Raw genomic sequence first — 14,933 nt, 5'->3', positions numbered from 1 at the left:
TTGAATATGTGATCATATTGACAATAAATCCCATAGGCTTTTTCAAACTATAACTACGCCAGCTAAAGTTTATATCGATTGCGATACAAAGCTTATTAATAAGTAACTGATTAAGATATGGGGGAATACATACACAGGGTACATCAGCTCAGCTCTGAAAGTAAGCCAGAGGAGTCATTTATCAAGTCCAAATCTGGGCTCCTTCTCATTTGCAGTAATAAACGGGGGCCCATCAAAAAGATCCAACAAGTCTGAATCACCGAATCACCTCGTCTCTCCTCCACCTCCCAGCTACGGCGTCACATTAAATCAAACAAGCGGAACATTTCCTAAGGCACCCAGTGGTTTTTAATTTCCTGAAGAACCTTAACATATCATTCATTACCAGAACTACACATATTTGGGTTTTTTCAAAGTCCTATAAATCAATAGTGGGGCCTGACTGCAATAATTATAGCAAGTTAACATGTAATTTCCAGGCCGAGAGGGCTGCTAGAGCGCTGCCGGCCTCGGCTAGGTTTTATCATATGCAAGTGAGGCAATTCAAATAGTGTGCTGGGATATTAATACGCGGGAGCAGGTAACGAGGTACGGCCGATGAATTATGCATCAAAAAGTGGTTGATCTTCAATAAAGGAAATAAATTCAGCGTGTAATCTAATTAGTTACGGGAAGTCTATTATGTTGGAGCGGCGGAAAGCAACTGTCCTTGAAAAGGGAATTTATTTACAGTACCGTGTTTTGTTGGCTCTCTGGAATGGAATTGCATTCTGCAGTGGTCCAAAATGTTAACACCTTCCTCTCCCCCATCTCTTTTTCCCCCTCTCACTCTCTCCTCCCTCTCTTTGTCTGTCTTTATTTCAACATGTATTTCAATATTTCTATCCTTCTACCTCTTCCTCATATGTGTCTTACTCTGTAACATCTCTCTTTCTCTCCCTCTTTTCCCCTTCCCCCTCCCCTCTCTCCTTCACTCATCCCCCCCTTCTCTCGCTCTGCTCCCTGGCCGACATCTGCTTACCTTACCCTATTACATTTTTCCCTCCATTCTGTTTGACTTATTACGGTGATGTGGGGGGGGGGGGGGGGGGAGGTATTGAGGATTGTTTTTAGGTAAGGGAAGATGTCTCTATAGAGAGAGCATCAAAAGTTCACGTCCTCTTTCTTCTGTCTCTCCCAGCTCCAGACCAGGCAGACCTCCCAAGAGGACCCAGAGTGTGACATCATCAGAGAACCCACACATCATGCCTCACTCTGTCCCTGGCCTCATGTCCCCTGGAACCTTCCCATCCTCAGGTATGTATTGTAGTTACACACAAACAAAGACGCATGCATACACGCAAGTGCACACTAACATACACACACATGAGGCACACACAAACACAAACACACACATGCACGCACGCAAAAACACACACATACAGTATTTGCACATAGTCAATGTATACATACACACACATATTTGTGCACCTACATGCACACGCTAACCATACACACACATGTACGGACACAAACACACACACACACACACACACACACTGAAACAATCCTCCATACCATCAGCACCCCCAAAGCACGCCATGCTTCCCTCTCCTTGTCCTCTAAACTGCAAGCAGAGCGAAGTGACGCATGCACACACAACCACCAGACAACCATCAGACAACCACCAGACAACAAGCTGCTCGTTTGAACTAGTTCACAAAATATATTTTTTTTAACTCATCCCCCGGAAACGGAGAGAGAGAGAAAAAGAAGGAAAGAGACAGAAAGGGAGAATAAATTGGAGTGACGTCCTTTTCTCTCAGATTATTTTAGTAGATGCTGCGTTTCGCCTTGAGAGCATTCTAATTAGTGCGATTAAATCCACTCCACTGGTGTATGTACATAGGCATGGTTGATGCTAAAGCAAGCTTTATCACCACAAGAATCAACAACAACCGTTTGTGACCTAACGTGCCCCCGGGCGAGTCTTAATGCAGCTAATGCTTTTGTTCTATTTGTGGCTCGTTGCATTGTGACGTCTTTGATGTCGCTGGGTGTAAATGCTCTGATTTGCATATTTCGTTTTTCCCCCTCATTTATTTAGATTTTTCCATATTTAATAATATTTTTCTGTCTTTAGGTTTCTCTTAACTCTTAGTTTTGCTGTATTTAGCCATCTTGCAAGAAACAACTAAACTGCATATAATTTGTTTTGTTTTCTTTGTAATCTTACAAGTTTGCCTCCAAGATTTTGCTATGCTTAAGTATTTCTGAAAATCTTCCTACCTTACACTCGCATTTTCTCATCGAGAAAAAACAGCGTGGGAGTGAGTTATTTATTATTATATAATAATAATATTCACCTGAGAAATGTTTTAAATTCAATAGCAGACACAGATTGGCCACATTCTTAACAATGGAGGCTCACAGATCAATGCCCAGCTTTGAACTCTGGGAGTGTGGTGAGGTCACATAGTATCTGTGTCTTGTTTGGAATGACTCAAAAGGCCATTCGGTACAGCAAAGCAGGACAAAGATGAGAAAGCCATGGTTTTATTTAGTGGAACATAAAGCAACAGAAAAGCCTTTTGATATCCCTCCCCTTTAAGCCCTGATGGAGTCGATGACCTTGACATTTAGTCAAGTTATTCAGGAAAGCAAGATAAAGTAATTTAGTTTTTTTGGTCCCCTCGTAACTTCCTTTCTATGTGTGGCCGCAAAAGCCAAGGTGGCTGAACTTTCTCCCTAACTGGCTTCTGTGGTTTGATTATGGTACAAAGTTAGTAACAAAGTTATGACAAATGATTCTTCAAAATGATGCAAAGTGACCATACATAGTAGTTTGCTTACTAGCAATGGAATACTACTCAGTCCTGTACCCTGTCTCTGCAGAGCAGGTGACTCCATTTAACAAAAATCTGTCCCCCATGATGCATTGCACCAAATCCGGCAAATCACCCAATAACCCAATCTTCTCCGATGGCCACCTGCATGGAAACTTCACTGAGAGAGAGTCACAGATATTGTTCAACCAATGAAGGTTCTTTGAAAATGTGGACTTTTTTTTTAGTTTTGTAGTGCCAAAGTTGAGATACAGTGCATTATGAAAGTGTGCTTTCCACACAATGAGTCAATGACTTATATTTTGAGAAAGCCTATTTATGTGAGAGACATTGTTGACATGTGTATGTTTTGCCCTTGACACCAGTTCAATTCAGGGAAGGGTGTCTTAATTTACCATGGTTTCAATTTAAGGAAACATCCTTTGCTCGTGTGTGTGCACGTGTGTGTATGTATGCATTTGTGTGCTTTTGTGCAAGTTTATGTGTGTGCTTGGATGTGCTTGTGTGTGTGTGTGCATGCATCTATGTGTGTGCTTTTGTGTGTGTGTGAGTGCATGAATCTGCGTGTGTGCGTGTGTGTGTGTGTGTGTGTGTGTGTGTGTGTGTGTGTGTGTGTGTGTGTGTGTGTGTGTGTGTGTGTGTGTGTGTGTGTGTGTGTGTGTGTGCGTGCGTACCTTTCAGACTGAGACATGTTCTTGTGTGTGTTCATGTTCTTGTGTGTGTGTGTGTGTGTGTGTGTGTGTGTGTGTGTGTGTGTGTGTGTGTGTGCGTGCGTACCTTTCAGACTGAGACATGTTCTTGCGTGTGTGCGTGTGTGTGTGTGTGTGTGTGTGTGTGTGTGCATGAATCTGCGTGTGTGTGTGCATGAATCTGCGTGTGTGTGTGTGTGCGTGTGTGTGTGTGTGTGTGTTCATGTGCATGTGGGTGCGCCCCAGGGATTGGGGTTGCTCTGGAGTCTTTCCAGTTGCTGATGCATTACAGGCAGATTGGCCCACTAAATGGGATGCCGTGGACTGACAGCACACATAGATGACATCTCCTTTACTGTAGAGAGGCTTTCTGAACAGCCTGCATTCAGAGACTCACACTCTGGCCACTACCTAGGCACCCATCTTCACCACTATATCCTAGCTCTGCACACACACACAACTTCCCATTCCAGCTTCCAGTTCGCCGCTGGTCACAAGGTTTGTGCGTATCTGTAATTGATACACAATTTGTCATGTGAATAGCGCTGAGTTCAAGTGCCGCGGATGCGGTGTACCCGAGGACTCGCAGAACTCCAAAACCCCAGTTTGTCACTGCCACTACCGTCGTCACAGCCAGCCCATGCATAAAAGGAAGCTTCCCCAAATCCATGCTCATTGACATGGACTGTCTCTCCTCTCTGCTACTTAGCTTAACCTCTGCATCTCAGAAACAGTTTTAGTTACTGTTTCAGCACTCCACGTAAGAGTAGAGAGCGAGAGACCGGGGGGACCATACAGTAGCATTACAGAGAGAGAGAGATAGAGAGAAGGCGCAAGCAAAGAGAGAGAGAGGGAGGGATAGACCATAAAGAGAGAGAGAGATATAAAGAGAAAGCAACACAACAGATAAAACACAGGTCATTCTTTATCACTGCCTCTCTATCAAGAGAGAAGGGAAAAAGAGACGTAAAAGTCTGTCTTTCTTTTGTGTACCGATGTGGAGTTAATCTAATTTTAATTGAATTGCTCCCATCGGTTGGTGTTGAGAAGGGCTGTGGCATCAGGGTGGGTGTTTGTCGTAAGAGAGAAATGTTCTGACATTGGTCGCAGGTATGGGGTAGCTTTGCGTGTTAATTAATGATGAAGATCCTGACAATATGCAGAGGCATGACAGCGTTAAGCCAGTCGAGGCTGCCACTTCCTTTGCATATTAATAGAAGCTTCATTATTATTTAATATGACAGCTGCTCCGAGGGCAACCATCAGACCTCGTCTCCATTATTTGCTGTTTTCTGACTCTGACTCTCCTCCTCTGCCATGCAGTTTTCCATTTGTCGAAATTGGGGCGTTGGGAAGGGTGTTTGCTTTCCAACTTGTGTGGTGTGGCTGTGTCCATACCATGCAACACTGGGTCATGTCCATTAGGCACCAAATGAAAGAAAATGGACTGCTTGGACTTTTCCAATGAGAAACACTCATTTTTGTTTCCCGTTGCAAAATGTTTTAAAATGTTTTCTGTTATGAACATGACCCTGTTGTGTTGGTGTTTGTTTGTGGCCAAGGAGGATTCTCTGTGTGTGTATATGAGATGACCAGACGAAAAAACCTGTCTGTCTGAATCTTTTAGGGTGAATTTAAAAGAATCCATGATGTCGGTATTTTGTTTGCATAGTACTGAATGCAGATTAGGCGGAGGGTGTGGGATGGGCCTTTTGACATTTACACGTCTAGTCGTTTTAATAGACTTGTTGCACTGTTTGGAGATCTTGACGCCTCCTTGTTAGATTGAGTGTAAGGTGGGTGCGTGTTATGAGCTTTTGACACTAGATTGGCTGAAATGAAATAATTATATGAACAAAGGTTTCAATTTACACTTATATTATATAAAGATGGGGTTCGGAAGGTGGGGGTCAGTCTCACCGAGTCCCTTTATCATAGATAAGTAGATCTGGATGAATCTGTTAGTTTTTTATTGGGTGTTTCTTTTTCTTTTTCTGCTAAACGTCCTTTCTTGGCAGAGATACCTTTCAATAATATCTCTGAACATCACAATGGCTTCTAGATTAGATCAATGTCTCTGATGATTTGAGCACATTTGGTCAATAATTTGTAATCACAATATGCACTAAGTGTACAAAACATTAGGAACACCTTCCTAATTGAGTTGCACCCCCTTTTGCCCTCAGAACAGACTCAATTTATCGGGTCATGGACTCTACAAGGTGTCGAAAGCGTTCCACAGGAATGCCGGCCCATGTCGACGCAAATGCTTCCAACAGTTATGTCAAGTTTGCTGGATGTCCTTTAAGTGGTGGACCATTCATGATGCACATGGAAATCTGTTGAGTGTGAAAAACCCAACAGCGTTGCACTTCTTGACCCTCTCAAACCAGTGCACCTGGCACCTACTACCATACCCCATTCAAAGACACTTAAATATTTTGTCTTACCCATTCACTCTCTGAATGGCACACATACACAATCCATGTCTTAATTGTATCAAGGCTTAAAAATCATTCTTTAACCCCTTCAACTACACTGACATCAATATGGGCTCATAGCTTTCACATGTCATGTAAAAAGCAGGTGTTCCTAATGTTTTGTAAACTCAGTGTACATCAAACCTACACAGTAGGTGAAATAAAAATTGTACATGCATACATCACAATGAATCAGTGAATGCCATCTTCTGTACTCTAAAAGTCCTTTATGCCGCACCTGATTTGTGGCGGAATTAATCTTAGTAACAACCCCGGAGGTGATTTCAATATTTACTCTGCAGTCTACTCTGCATACATCTCATTTGGAAAACAGTTGACTCTTGGCCATTAGACAGAAATGAAAGCTGACCTTCAGGCTGGGCAGAGGCCACATTCATTACCAAGCCTCGTGTGTGCGTGTGTGTGTGTGTATGTGCATTTGTGTATGTGTCGTTCTCATGCATATGGAACAGCAGAGAGGTGCCATTGCAAACGAGCGGGCCTTGGTGACATGATGTATACTGTTCGTCAATATGGTCCCAATGTATTTTAAGATGCAAACGAGGCTTTAAATGATATGCACCTCCCTGTCAGTGGCTCAGTTGGTCTCACCATCTGCATATCAGCTGCTGGAGAGAGGAGTGTGTGCTTGTGTGTGTGCATTGGGGATTAGATTAGAGTTTATTAGTCACATGCACAGGGCACAGTGAAATTCTTAAGCTCCAACAGTGCCGATCAAAAAGGGCAGGAAAAAACAAAAATAATAATAAACATATTGACAACTGTAACAATGAGGGATGCACCGATACTACATTTTTGCCCGATACCAATATCCAATATTTTCCTTGCCAAAAAAAAAACCTGATGCCGACACCCGATATTTAAAATTTTAGCAGCCTTTTAAGCATTCTAGTACAGTTAAATAGTTTAAACACACACACACAAACACACAAACACATACACCAAAAAGTTACTTTGTTGGCATTTACATACAGTGCCTTGCGAAAGTATTCGGCCCCCTTGAACTTTACGACCTTTTGCCACATTTCAGGCTTCAAACATAAAGATATAAAACGGTATTTTTTTGTGAAGAATCAACAACAAGTGGGACACAATCATGAAGTGGAACGACATTTATTGGATATTTTAAAAAATTTTATCAAATCAAAAACTGAAAAATTGGGCGTGCAAAATTATTCAGCCCCCTTAAGTTAATACTTTGTAGCGCCACCTTTTGCTGCGATTACAGCTGTAAGTCGCTTGGGGTATGTCTCTATCAGTTTTGCACATCGAGAGACTGACATTTTTTCCCATTCCTCCTTGCAAAACAGCTCGAGCTCAGTGAGGTTGGATGGAGAGCATTTGTGAACAGCAGTTTTCAGTTCTTTCCACAGATTCTCGATTGGATTCAGGTCTGGACTTTGACTTGGCCATTCTAACACCTGGATATGTTTATTTTTGAACCATTCCATTGTAGATTTTGCTTTATGTTTTGGATCATTGTCTTGTTGGAAGACAAATCTCCGTCCCAGTCTCAGGTCTGTTGCAGACTCCATCAGGTTTCCTTCCAGAATGGTCCTGTATTTGGCTCCATCCATCTTCCCATCAATTTTAACCATCTTCCCTGTCCCTGCTGAAGAAAAGCAGGCCCAAACCATGATGCTGCCACCACCATGTTTGACAGTGGGGATGGTGTGTTCAGGGTGATGAGCTGTGTTGCTTTTACGCCAAACATAACGTTTTGCATTGTTGCCAAAAAGTTCAATTTTGGTTTCATCTGACCAGAGCACCTTCTTCCACATGTTAGGTGTGTCTCCCAGGTGGCTTGTGGCAAACTTTAAACGACACTTTTTATGGATATCTTTAAGAAATGGCTTACTTCTTGTCACTCTTCCATAAAGGCCAGATTTGTGCAATATACGACTGATTGTTGTCCTATGGACAGAGTCTCCCACCTCAGCTGTAGATCTCTGCAGTTCATCCAGAGTGATCATTGGCCTCTTGGCTGCATCTCTGATCAGTCTTCTCCTTGTATGAGCTGAAAGTTTAGAGGGACGGCCAGGTCTTGGTAGATTTGCAGTGGTCTGATACTCCTTCCATTTCAATATTATCGCTTGCACAGTGCTCCTTGGGATGTTTAAAGCTTGGGAAATCTTTTTGTATCCAAATCCGGCTTTAAACTTCTTCACAACAGTATCTCGGACCTGCCTGGTGTGTTCCTTGTTCTTCATGATGCTCTCTGCGCTTTTTAACGGACCTCTGAGACTATCACAGTGCAGGTGCATTTATACGGAGACTTGATTACACACAGGTGGATTGTATTTATCATCATTAGTCATTTAGGTCAACATTGGATCATTCAGAGATCCTCACTGAACTTCTGGAGAGAGTTTGCTGCACTGAAAGTAAAGGGGCTGAATAATTTTGCACGCCCAATTTTTCAGTTTTTGATTTGTTAAAAAAGTTTGAAATATCCAATAAATGTCGTTCCACTTCATGATTGTGTCCCACTTGTTGTTGATTCTTCACAAAAAAATACAGTTTTATATCTTTATGTTTGAAGCCTGAAATGTGGCAAAAGGTCGCAAAGTTCAAGGGGGCCGAATACTTTCGCAAGGCACTGTATGTCCCCATTACCAATAAAACATGATCATAACCTATTAAATTCACTTACTTGCTGTGCTGTTTCATTGTTCATTTGTTCAGTCTCAACCAGGATTTCATGATACATGTCAAGCACTGAAGTTTCAGCTCTGTCTGTCCGTGGCCTCTCTTCTTTGGTGCGCACTGTGTCCGTTTCTATCTTGTCCAGCTGTGTCCAACATTTCACATAAACCCTATTTCTTGTCTGCATCGAAGTAGGGGTTCTTGTACCTAGCATCGAGCATGGTGGCGACACAGTAAAGAGAGAATTCCACCGGATCACTTGTTCACAGCCTCTTGTAGAGTACTCTTTCAAGTTTTAACCCCATGATCTGTGTCGGCAGTTTTGTTCAGCAGGAGTTTCAATGTCATGACAGAGGGTATCACTTCTGCTGCAGAGACAGTTGATGAGCTTATTTCTCCAGTCAGTTGTTCGAATGGAGCTAGGAGTGTGTTCATGTTTCTAAGTTTCAAACATGTTCTCAAATGCCATTGAAATGGCAGCAGCGGTATGAGAACGAGCACATTCTTGAGCATGCAATACGTCTTTCCTCAGTACGAAATCCTCGTAGACCCACTGTGCTGTCAGACTCAGCATGCTCATGGGGCTGACATTGCTGGTCCAAATGTCAGTCATGAAGCTAATAGTAGTGACGCCCATAGCAAGTAGCTTGGCGTTAAGCAAGTAGCTTGGCTTGGATTTTGCCTTTGAGTTGTCTCGATAAAATGTTCTTACTCTTTCAAAGGACTGCTGGACTCGAACTTGTTTAGTTGTTGGAAGTGTACACTTAGTATTTTTCTGCTTTTGTTCTGTGTAGCACTGTATTTTTCGTGGTGTTATTATGTTGTCTACCTACAGTATGTTATATAGGTATGCATGGCAGCTTTGACATCGGTTTTGCACATCGGAGTTAAACTAGACATTAGGCATTTTTAGCTAATATCAGCCGATTCCTAAATGCTTACCGATATCTTGTGCTCCCTAGGGGGGTTGAAGCGATTGGACAGTCATACAGTTTTTGCCATGACGCTCCTATACTGCCCGCGTCTGAGTGATGGAAGCGTCGACAACAGGCCGTGGCTCGGGTGGCTGAGGACCTGGATGATCTTCTTGGCCTTCCTGCGACACCTGGTGTTGTAGGTGTCCTGGAGGGTAAACAGTGTGCACCCAATGATGTGTTCGGCTGATTGTACCACCCTCTGTAGAGCCTTGCGGTCTGTGGCGGTAGAGTTGCAGTATCAGGCAGTGATGCAGCCCAACGGTATGCTCTCAATGGTGCTCCTGTAGAAGGTGGTGAGGGCCCTCGGGGACCTATCTGAATGGGGGTATGCCCAGCCTGGTTCCTCCTGAAGTCCATAATCAGCTACTTTGTTTTGCTGATGTTGAGGGAGATATTTTTTACCTGCCACCACGCCGTCCGAGTGCCTACCTCCTCTCTGTAGACCGTCTCGTCGCTGTTGGTAAACAGGTCTACTACTGTTGTGTCGTCAGCGAGCTTGGAGTTGGAACTTTGTGAGGACACGCAGTTGTGGGTTTACAGGGAGTACAGGAGGGGACTGAGGATGCACCCTTCTGGGGACCCCGTGTTGAGGATCAGTGTGGAGGTGGTAATGTTACCTACCTTCACCACATGGGGACGGCCCATCAGAAAGTCCAGGACCCAGTTGCATCGGAAGGAATTCAATTCTTTGTGGTGAGCCTATGGCACTATGGTATTGAAGGCCGAGCTATAGTCAATGAATAGTATCCTCACATATGCATTCCTTTTGTCCAAGTTGGTGAGGGTGGTGTGCAGTGCAATGGCTATTGTGTCTTCTCTGGATCTGTTGGGACGGGGCAGTAGGCGAATTGGAGAGGGTCTAGTGTGTTTCCAACTGTTTCCTTTATACAACTGTTTGCTTGCACCCTTTTCCTCCCATGGTCCTAGACTAATCTTCAAGGAAATGTTATTCAGTGGTACAGTATATGCGTCATTTGGTGCATAATACTGTACTCAGGTCATGCTGTCAACTGTAGCCAAGTTGGAATGAACTTCTCATGTATTTTATTTTGATTGGGAGAAAACTGGGTATTTTGGACAATTATGCTCTTATGTATTTGTGTCAACCTGACTTTCGTTGAAGTGCCTGTTCTTTCTGTAGAACACTTGCAAAAATCTTAATTCTCTTATTAAAGTATTTCTCTTAAAAACAGATGGCATTGATCAGAAATCCCTGGTTTAATTATATGATTAATAAACATTTTCACTAATTGCATTTCACTCACCTGAAAACCACTTCTGCAGATGACGCAATCTCGATTGCACTCCACACTGCCCTTGTTCAGAGTCATTCAGCAGTAAAATGAAAATTACATTGAAGCTTAAGTTCTTCTAGAATTTGCCTGTTTTGCCCCACGACTGTCCTTGCAAGCCAATGAAAGCCAGAGGAAGACTGTTATGAGCGACTGTGTAGCCCATAAAGAATTTGAATAGCAATGTCGGTCATTATTCAGTTTCTGTGACAGTGGGGTTAAATCTGGTGAATACATTAGATGCTATCATTGAAATTGCCAGAGGCTCAAAATGTCTGTACGTTTTTCTGTATTAGTCGTCCTTTACACACACACACACACACACACACACACACACACACACACACACACACACACACACACACACACACACACACACACACACACACACACACACACAAATAATGGCATCATGTCATGTCATTACATATGTGTTATCCTGGCTCCATATGTTCAATACAGTGTTTGTGGGGGTGGCGACACACCCACTCCGATTCGCATACCGTCCAAACAGATCTGCAGATGATGCAATCTCGATTGCACTCTACACTGCCCTCACCCACCTGGACAAAAGGAAGACCTATGTAAGAATGCTGCTATTTGACTACAGCCCAGCATTCAACACTATAATCCTCTCCAAACTCATCACCAAGCTCAGGACCCTGGGACTGAACATCTCCCTCTGCAACTGGATACTGGACTTCCTGACGGGCTGCCCCCCAGGCGGTGAGGGTAGGCAACATCACCTCCGTCATACTGACCATCAACACGGGGGCCCCTCAGGGGTGTGTGCTTAGTCCCTTTCTATACTCCCTGTTCACCCACGACTGCGTGGCCACACATGACTCCAAAACCATCAAGTTTGCTGACTACACAGCGGTGGTAGACCTGATCACCGACGATGAGACAGAGATAGGGAGGTCAGAGAGCTGGCAGCGTGGTGCCAGGACAACAACCTGTCCCTCGGTGTCAGCAAGACAAAGGAGCTGATAGTGGACTACAGGAAACGGAAGGGTGAGCATGCACCCATACACATCAATGGGGCTGTAGTGGAGCAAGTCGAGAGATTCAAGTTCCTCAGTGTCCCCATCACTAAGGAATTAACATGGTCCACACACACTGTTGTGAAGTGGGCATGAGACGGCGGCGAGTACGGCCCAATACATCACTGGAGCCGAGCTCCCTGCCATCCAGGACCTCCATATCAGACGGTGTCAGAGGAAGGTCCTAAAAAATTATCAAAGACTTCAGCCACAAAAGCCATAGACTTCTCTCTGCTGCTCCACAGCAAGCGGTACCAGTGCACCAAGTTTGGAACCAACAGGAACAGCTTCGACCCCCTGCTCTGCTGCTCCACAGCAAGCGGTACCATTGCACCAAGTCTGGAACCAACAGGAACAGCTTCGACCCCCTGCTCTGCTGCTCCACAGCAAACCCCCAAGCCATAAGATTGCTAATCAAATGGCTACCCGGACTACCTGCGTTGACCCTTTTCATAACTAAGTCTTACATTACTTGTTAGATACTACTGCAATGTTGGAGCTAGAAACACAAGCATTTCACTACACCAACTTTAACATCTGCAAATATGTGTGTGTGACCAACACATAAAATCAAATATGATTTGTCTGCACATACTGGACTCTACCCACACCCCAACACACACACGCATAACATGTGCACATGCATACTGATGCCACACACACACGCTGCTGCTACAAATCAGTCTATTATCTATCCTGTTGCCTAGTCATTTTACCCCTATCTATATGTACATAGCTACCTCAAACCCCTGCACATAAACTCAGTACTGGTACTCCTTGTATATGGCCATGTTATTTACTGTGTATTTATTCCTAGTCACTATTTCTATATAAACACCTGTTTCTGTATTGTTGGAAAAGGACCCATAAGTAGGCATTTCACTCTTTGTCTACACTGTTAGTTTATGAAAAATGTGACAAATAAAATTGTATTTGATTGTACTTACATTCAAAACAATCACACGTATAACACAACATATATTTTGCATGATAAACTGCTGCAAAGCTATTTAATGTCAAAATATGTTATTTACCAGCCAGTGGAGATGGGCTGCGTGGAGTTACATTCTAACATACCATTATTAGCAGCAGGAAAAAGCTACTCTCATAGGATATGGTGCTGTTATTCTGGGTTTGTGATATTTGTCTTCTAGTATCAGGAAGGGATCCTGGTTATATACACAAAACCAAAGCCGTAATATTTGGATCAAAACAGAATTAACAAACTTGTGCAGGAGATCGCATTGTGTCGAAAGTGTCACTTACCTGGTAGTGACTCTGGATCACTCGCTCTCAGGTCAAGCTACTGCAGCAAGAGTCCTCACCAAAAGTGACAACAAGCTCAAGTTTTTATAGTGCAAAATTAAGTAGTTTGACACCAGGATCAAGAAATTGCTGGTGACAACATTAATAGAGTGCCACTTTGATTACGCCTCTTCATGAAGAAAATGACGCAGGTGGTAGAGAACAACATACTCAGATACAGTGCCTTCAGAAACTATTCACACCCCTTGACCTTCTCCACATTTTGCGTGTCAACGATCTACAAAATACTCTGTCGAAGTGGAAAAAAATAAAACACTAATATTTTGATTAGATATGTATTCAACCCCCTGAGACAATACATTAAAATCACCTTTGGCAGCAATTCCAGCTGTGAGTCTTTTTGGGTGAGTCTAAGTGTGTTTTAGGTTATTGTCCTGATGAAAGGTGAATTCATCTCCCAGTGTCTGGTGGAAAGCAGACTGAACCAGGTTTCCTCTAGGATTTTGCCTGTTCTTAGCTCCATTCTATTTATTTTTTATTCTGAAAACTCCCGTCCTTAACAATTACAAGCATACCCCTAACATGATGCAGCTGTGACGTGGTGAGGTTGGACCCAGGTGCAGAGAACAGACCAGATGAGGAAACAGTGGTTAAGGATAAACGTAATACTTTACTAAGAAACGGTAGCCACAGGATCACAGTACACTTGAAAAAACAACACACACTAAGACTCACTCACTCACTCACTCACTCACTCACTCACTCACTCACTCACTCACTCACTCACTCACTCACTCACTCACTCAGTAACCAATTCAAGCTTCTGCAAAGATAAACAGAAAACACAACTATTTTAAAGGGGAACTCATTATGAGTAATAGAACACACCTGAGTGTCATAATTCTCTCTAGGATGGTCTCTGCTGCCCTCTGGTGACAGGTGGAACCATGACAGTAGCAACCACTATGCTTGAAATAGAGAGTTATATTCCGTAATGTGTTGCATTGGATTTGTCCCCCCCCCCCCGAACAGAACATTGTGTATTCAGGAAAAAAAGTTAATTGCTTTGCCACATTCTTTGCAGTATTACTTTAGTGCCGTTTTGCAAACAGGATGCATGTTTTGGAATATTTTTATTCTGTACAGGCTTCCTTCTCTTCACTCTGTCAATTAAGTTAGTATTTTGGAGTAACTACAATGTTGTTGATCCTGTAGTTTGGTGGAAATTATACAAGCATTATGTAGAAATGATGTTGAATATAATAATAAGCTACATTTATCCATCTGACACCATTATCATGTGAATGCCATAGCCCCATAATCGTATCCAGTGGCTATAGCCAAAGTAGGGAGCCTTGCGAAACCACTCGGAATTCTATAAGTTGCACGTGTCTAGGTTTACCGTTATGCAATTAATAAGAGGCTAAGGGACAAGGAGCTAATATCTTGCAATCAATGTCCTAGCATTAAATGATTGTGTTCACCTTAGCTCAGAGTTGCACAGTTAGAAGCTAAACACATGCTATGTGTATAGTGTTCAAATAGACCTACTAAATTATAAACGTATAGTCAATCAAATAATTACTCTGTAAAACAAGGAATGCATACTCAATTCAACGAATCAAGGAAGAGTTAACACTCAAACTATTAAAGTGTACATGAAATACATGACACATTACAGACTACTCAGAGTA

The 14,933-nt window shown here is 42.9% G+C and overlaps 1 protein-coding gene across 4 annotated transcripts in view; it reads left to right on the top strand.

The window, feature by feature from the left end:
* Positions 1-14,933, top strand: part of LOC139395675 (dachshund homolog 1-like) — a 263,172-nt gene that overhangs the window by 154,590 nt on the left and 93,649 nt on the right. For all 4 annotated transcript variants that reach the window (XM_071143028.1, XM_071143019.1, XM_071143011.1 and 1 more), the window contains exon 2: positions 1,181-1,296. In XM_071143028.1, coding sequence (XP_070999129.1) covers positions 1,181-1,296 — 116 coding nt within the window. The remainder of the gene's footprint in view (positions 1-1,180; positions 1,297-14,933) is intronic.

Source organism: Oncorhynchus clarkii, chromosome 3 (assembly GCF_045791955.1).
Source record: "Oncorhynchus clarkii lewisi isolate Uvic-CL-2024 chromosome 3, UVic_Ocla_1.0, whole genome shotgun sequence".
Taxonomy (NCBI): Eukaryota; Metazoa; Chordata; class Actinopteri; order Salmoniformes; family Salmonidae; genus Oncorhynchus; species Oncorhynchus clarkii.
Note: the sequence above shows the minus strand (reverse complement) of the source record. Positions and strands in the feature narration are given on the sequence as shown.